We start from the raw sequence: 6,783 nt of genomic DNA, 5'->3' as shown, positions 1-6,783 counted from the left end.
ATTGTTCCATTGACCTTGGCATGTTTGAATGTGTGCGTGTGTGTGTGAATGGCACATTCATTTCTCTCCTCGATTTAAATCTTTGGACATACCATTTTTCCCCAAATTATCTATTTAAATTTAAAAAAAGCAAAATACTCTTCACTCAAAAGAAACCTAACGAATTTAGGAAAGAAAAAAGTGGCAGCTACATCGGCCAAGGAGCAGCGCAGAGGGTAGAGTTTACCCATGGTTTTAGGTTACGCAAGCGAGCGGTGGATCAACATCCCCTGGTCATCCGAGATTATATTTCGTGTTTGTTTTGGGGACGTTTGCACAGCGTGCCTAAGATTGAGTTTATTTTATGCCTCGTCATGGAAGGCACGGCATATTACTGCTTTTATATTCAACGTGGTTTCCTTAGCAGACATTCCACTGGGTGTTTATGTATGCAATGATTAAATCATCCGACTTTTCCCAAGTAATTGAGTTATTAAATTTGCTAACAAGCTGGTGTCACTATTTAGGATCGTGAATAAAATTAAACTGACGTTTTGTTCAAAAAGCGTCCCGAGAAGCCAAATAACTGTCTTCAAACACAAGAAAATTAAGCTCTACTCCTCTTTTTTATTCTATACAGATTATTTTATCCTGCGGCATTGTCTATCTGAAACTACCTTGTAAAGTCTACGTAATATGATTGAGACATGCAGTAAAACTTTCCACAATTAGCCTTTTGTTAATTCCATCTACTTGTTCGTGGATAACAACCATTCAACTTAATTTATTATTATTTTATCCCGAGGAAATTTCACCTCCAACAAGAAAGTGCAGCAAAGTTACCATTGTAGAGGAGGTGATTTTTGTCCTTTACGCATGTCGTTCGTTTTTTTCCCTTAACTTTAACTGTAACCATGTTTTGTATGTCTTTTGAACTGCACGTCGAGGTACTGTTATTAATTGGGAAACTTTTCTCCCGGCCTGCCGTTAAGACGCTGCCTCCAAGAAACGGTAGAAAAATGCTGTTCAACTCCGATGGAAAGGAAAACTTTTTCCTTCGAGCACGCTCCAACCCGGCGACACGCAGGAGCACGATGAAATATTCAAAAGCCAAAATGGATGTTGATCGCATGATGCGACGAATCCCCGGTGGCATTCGGTTCTGTGGGAGGGAATGTTTGCCAGGCAGTTTCCTTTTTTTTCTATACTCACCGGTGCCTGTTCCGATCCGTGCCCGAGGTATAATAGGGTAAATTAAAATCCCTCCCATCGGAACGCAGGGGATCGATTGATTAGTAATGCGACCTCGGCTGTGCTGGCGTATTACATATGCAGGGAAAAATTATAACGTTCAAAGGCTCTCCACCGTATCGGAGCTTTTCCTTCGGGGTCGATCGATCGGTCGAACGTTATGCAGGAGCGGAAAAGCGAAGGGCCTTACCAAGGTGATGGAAAACATCGACTTCTTTCACTTTTACTCCTCCGGGCTATAATTAACCAAAATTGAACTTGATACTTCATCTGCATCGAACAGTGAACAGAGAAGGAAAATTTCTTCCTTTTTCTTCTCTCGGCTCATTTTCCATCGTCCATTTCCGCCCAACCGAAAGTCAAATCAATGTCATCGAAAGGACATGTTTTTTATGTTTTATTTCAAAGGCCAAACTGCCACGTTTCCTAAGTTCTTGGGAAAATATACTTCCACGAAAAGGCGCATTGCCGAAGGGGAGGGCAAGGAAAGTGGTTGCTCAAAGGCTCGCTCGGGTAACGTTTCATTTTTCTCCTTATAATTATGCTGGTTAAGACGGTATGCGGACAATATCTATAAATTTCTTTAGCATTCAGTTCTTATAGCTATCACTTTCACGGCGAAAGGTTGGGAGATAGTAGGGATATCTACTGAGAGCTGCCCTTAAGGAAGATTATTTTTATCTTTTAATCAATTAACCTATTAACCTTCGGGAAATTTTCAACCAGCTAAATTTTTCAGCCGATGTCGTCGATGTTTGTGCGGCTAAAGGAAAATGATTCTTTAAGCTTTAAACAAACAGAGCTACGTAAGTACTAAATCAAAGTCTAGTGGAAACCAGAATTGCCAAAAGCGCCGAGGAAAAAGATGTCCTTTTAATGGAATCCATAATAGTCCTTCGTTATGTAACAATAAAAAACCGGCTTTTTTCAAAAGCGGAAACATCAGTCCACCGGGAGGCAAAAGAGTGCGTAATGAAGTTTATGATAAAAATAATTGAAAGTACTCTACGTGCGAGAAAGTAATTTTTGGGATTTTTCCACACCTTTTTGGCCCGATTTATATGGTGCGTGGGTGGAAGCGAGGAGTCAAAAATTTCCCGAAGAGCGACCCAGGTTGACCTCGTCCAGCGAGGCAAGACGGTGGATGGCGGCCTTTGACTTCCAAACGCATAAGTAAGACCTTGATTTGTACCGTCGTAAAAAGGTTCGTGAAAATATTTACCTTCGCCTCAGTGTCTGGGATTTTTCCGCTCGGCGCTATGGAAACTTCTGTGCGGTGGCCCCGAGCAACGTTGGAAGGCACCGAAGTTATGCGAACCAGACAACTCCAGCTGCGGGTTACGAAGTGCTGGAATTCGTCTAGAAATTAAATAACTTTGAAGTGGTTCCGTCTCCGAGCGGAAAGGATCGTCAACATTTGACAGCTGCCAGTGAAGGTGATATGCCATTTCCGTTGGGGAGAGCGGGAGGAATCCGAGGCTCTGTTTAAAACAGCAACGGTTCTCAGCAAGGGTAAAAAAACATCAAAATATATAAATATCGGACAAGTTTGAGATATTTTCCAGTTCTTTTTATTCCTTCCATTGCAAGATATTGTCTTTACGCGTCAATCTTCAAACCATTTGAACAAAGGCTTTACTTTAGTAGGCGTCTTTAATTGATTCTGTGACTATCTCCACTCTACCGCGAACGTTATCAAAGGTTTTATACTTTTGATCCTGTAAGCTATATAGTTGGTGAGGATAAACTTTGGGCCACAGACACCACGAAAGTCATCGAAGCTTATGCAGTGAACCAGTGCGCCTGCGAGTCCAAGCGATTCGATAAGATCCATTTTATACTGCACTGAAGGCGTATCCTCGTAGCTCAGCCATTGGTCGTTACGATATGCGTACGGCATGAGTCCCTCATAATCGTAGCCGAAATTCCAGCCTGGTTGTCTCAGTAGTCTGCATACCTGCTCATTTATAACGATATAATAATAGAAAGGCATAGACGGTGGTTTTGAATGTTTGATAGCGCTATAAGCTCACCTCAAAGTAGGGATGATATCCAGCGGCCATGAAATCTCCTTTTAATCCAGGCCCCAGTGCACGATCAGCTATGTTGTGGTTTTGGGGGTCAGCGAGTTGCAACGATCGACCAACGAGCCCAATACTCAATATCAGTTTTTTCGGTGGACAACCGTTGTCAATCCAACCCTGAGTTCCATCTGCCTGCGAGAGGGTAAAAGATATGTTACCGAACGAGAACCTCCACATGGGAGCAGTTGGTGAAAATCTTACCACATTGGTCCGGGCCCTCGTGCCCGACTCGAACGATCGATTGTGCATCGGTGAGGGAACATCGATGATTTTGTCGGCGTAGTCGCGCATGTCAAATGTAAACAGCGTCACATAATCCACATGTCGACAGATCTCCGCCACGCGGTATGACGTGCGAAAAAATATCGGATAAACGGCTCCGAAGAACCACAGCTTGATCTCGGGCCGTACGCTTTTTAGTCCGTTTCTTAGATCGAACAGCAGTGTTGGAAGGTTCTGCCGATCGTCGAAGGTTCCACCGAAGTCACCTTGCGGCCCCGGCCACTCCCAGTCGAGCTCAACACCGTCGACGGGCAGCTCCCGCACCAGACTCATCACCGCCAACACGAAAGCTTTCCTGCGCGCTGGGTCATCGGCTGCTAGGGAGAAGCTCTCGCTACCGTCCGCCAAACCATCGATGGTGACGACGATGGGCTTGGTCGGCGACTGGCTCTTAATGATTCGTCCAAAGTTCTGCAGCTCTATCCTTTCACCGTCCTGCATTATACACCAGAAGCAACGGTCTATCTCCTTGCTAAACTCAAGCTGGGAATAAACTCTCACTTACGTGAATGTGATAGCTTCCTTTTTGCCACACGGGGAACGACAACGACCGGAAAAGTACGTGCGAGCACAGGTTCTGCGGTATGTCTTCCGGCAGAAACCTCCTCAAACCAAGTTTGCTGATACTCGGACGGACGTATCGGCAAACCACTTTCTTTTCCAGTCCATCCGACAGCGTCGGAAGTAAAATTATCTCCGAGAAGATGCACAGAGCTAAGACGATCCGGTATCCACCTTGGTACGGCATTGTGCTAGCGTTCTAAGCATGTTGTGACCACTGACTGACGCAAGCTCTCAAGTCTGCAGACGAGGCAAAGTAAGGGACCGGTATAATTGTCAAACCGGTTTTTTCACGGTATGTGGGAAGAACGTTAAGGTGGTGTAACATAGTGGTTTAAAAATTTCTTTATGAGGATGACTTTCCTACCACGTCCGCGACTCTTTGAACCAAGAAGCAAAAGTTTAAAGACGTTTTCATTAAAAATAACTGCCTGTTTTTGTTCCAAACATGTGATCACCAATCGATTGCAAAACTGATTTCAGACAAAAAGAGCTTTCATCAAATCATCGATGTATCTTGTGGAGTGAATCTGGCGTCCAAATTGTCATTGGCTGGAAAGTCAACAAAATGTCGAGAAAGGAACACAGGCTAAACTCTATATATTTTTTATGTAGCGGAACTAACCTTATGATGATCGAAGGCGTAGAAGTACCTTATAATAGGTATGTTTGCGTTTACTGAAATAACTTCCCTGAAATTCATTCCTTATGAGATAGTGCTCTCATCGAGAGGGGATTTGTTGCCTTTGCTGATCCTTTCACGTGAGCTGCTGCTTTTCAACCTGTGATAGATAAACTTGCGACGTACATTGATGATATCCACAGTTTCCGTCATTCCGCCTTACCACGTTGGCTTACGCATAAGGTCCAAAAACGAATCATTGAATGGGATGTTTATTGCATGTTACGTAACTAGTGGTAGAGCGGAGAGTTCTCTGCCGAGAAACCCACTGTTTGGGACGGGTTCTTTTAATATCGACAAACTTCCTTTTTGACGCTATTACAGATTGCTAAGTTGATTGATAGCTACCAGCAGAAAAAATACTACGTAACTTACCACCTAAACCGATCAAAACCTATCTGTTCTCCGAGAAGATTATTCAATATTTAAATTTCGTTTGTTTTGCGCTTCAGGCGTATTTGTCTAATTCGTTCTTGTCTGTTTTCTACATGTTTGTTCGTTTCGCGTCAAGCAGTTTTTTTCTTGAACTCATCTTTACTTGCGAAGAGGATGTTTTTATATAGCAATCGAATTAGCGTTAACTTATTTTAAACGATTACTGATATTTTTCATCGTTTTTTCTTTCAGTTCGTTCAAGTATGGTACTCTGCATAACAAAAAAGGTATGATAAATTAAACATGTATAATTTACATGGCGGCACAGAGCAACCGTTCTTTCAGGAGAAATTAAACATCGAATGCCTACCCTATAAGGGTCTCGTATTCGTTTTGTAGCCTGAATTTTTACCAATCTCCCGTTTTGAACCGACCGTTTTTAATACTCTGAAATCTCCTGCCGAGCCCTCCTGGCGTGAGTAATTAATTTGGCACTTTTAAGAGTCTCTTCAGTAACGACGACCGCCGCTTGGCAAGGCTGCTTTACTTGTTGAAGGACGTAAAACGTGATGCTAAATTTGAAAGCATCAACATGAAACGTTGCTTGTTTGTAAGAGATTCATTGTATTTTCTTGTGCGTTCATTCCATCTTGTCCGCTGCGACCGAACATGCCACCAGAGTAATCAAAATCATATTTCTGATTGGTGGATGGAAATTTTGGTTTAATCCTCGTAATTTTTCATACCCGTGAACCTTCGTTTTTGTTTCAACTTCCGTCGCGTAGCGTTCACTCGAGGTAAAATAATATTTAACTTGGCCTATTCTTTAACAAGGCACCGAGAATACTGCTCTGCGATGTAAAAAGTTTAGGATGAAAGAAGCAGTTGGTTTCGGTAAACAAAAAAGCGTTTTTTGTCCAACTGGATTACGGTTGACTGCAGGGCGTAATAGATGTTGTGAACAGTCTTCACATTATCGAAGATAAACGTGTCAAAATTCCGCGAATCTGTTTTCAATTTTGTGCTCCTTCATATCCGTTCGCTCTCAATTTTGAAGAGTGTGCATAAACCATTGTTACAGCTTACCTTCTGTTCCGTAGAAAAAAACCCCATTAGCGAAACAGCAACCCAAATTAAAACACCATTAATATTAATTCCATTGCTCCTAGAATTCTTTAGCAGTGTGGATAAGATGAACAAGAATCTTACTTGAATATTCGTTACAATGAATAATGCAGAGTTAGACTAACAGGGGAAGCTTTTGCTCGCTTCATGAACTTCTCTGGTGCCATAGATCAGGGGTCGGCATACGTCCCACACAACACGAAGTCGTATTAAGTTGAAGAAATTGAATCACATATTAGTATTTTTCGAATCGGAATCGCAGTAAGCATAGACAATGTACGAGCAATGTATATTCTTTGTTCCATATGATGCCGATTAAGAATGTAATACGATTTTCTTTATGCATACGTATAGATAAACGAGCAATGTCCGGCTGATGTATATCGTAAGTCGTATATGATGCCGACTTAGAAAATATACGACTAAACATATACATTTTGAACA

At 42.3% G+C, this 6,783-nt stretch overlaps 1 protein-coding gene across 1 annotated transcript; it reads right to left on the bottom strand.

Annotated features, from left to right (window-relative positions):
* Positions 1–2,899: 2,899 nt before the first annotated feature.
* On the bottom strand, positions 2,900–4,037 carry LOC131284298 (endochitinase-like). Its single transcript, XM_058313153.1, has 3 exons — positions 3,516–4,037; positions 3,264–3,446; positions 2,900–3,187 (listed from the first exon to the last, which is right to left on the bottom strand). Exons 1-3 carry the CDS (start codon positions 4,035–4,037, stop codon positions 2,900–2,902), a joined length of 993 nt encoding a protein of 330 aa, XP_058169136.1.
* Between the last annotated feature and the right edge of the window lie 2,746 nt (positions 4,038–6,783).

This window comes from Anopheles ziemanni, chromosome 3, assembly GCF_943734765.1.
Source record: "Anopheles ziemanni chromosome 3, idAnoZiCoDA_A2_x.2, whole genome shotgun sequence".
NCBI lineage: Eukaryota > Metazoa > Arthropoda > Insecta > Diptera > Culicidae > Anopheles > Anopheles ziemanni.
The sequence above is the reverse complement of the archived record's forward strand: the minus strand, read 5'-3'. Positions and strand labels throughout refer to the sequence as shown.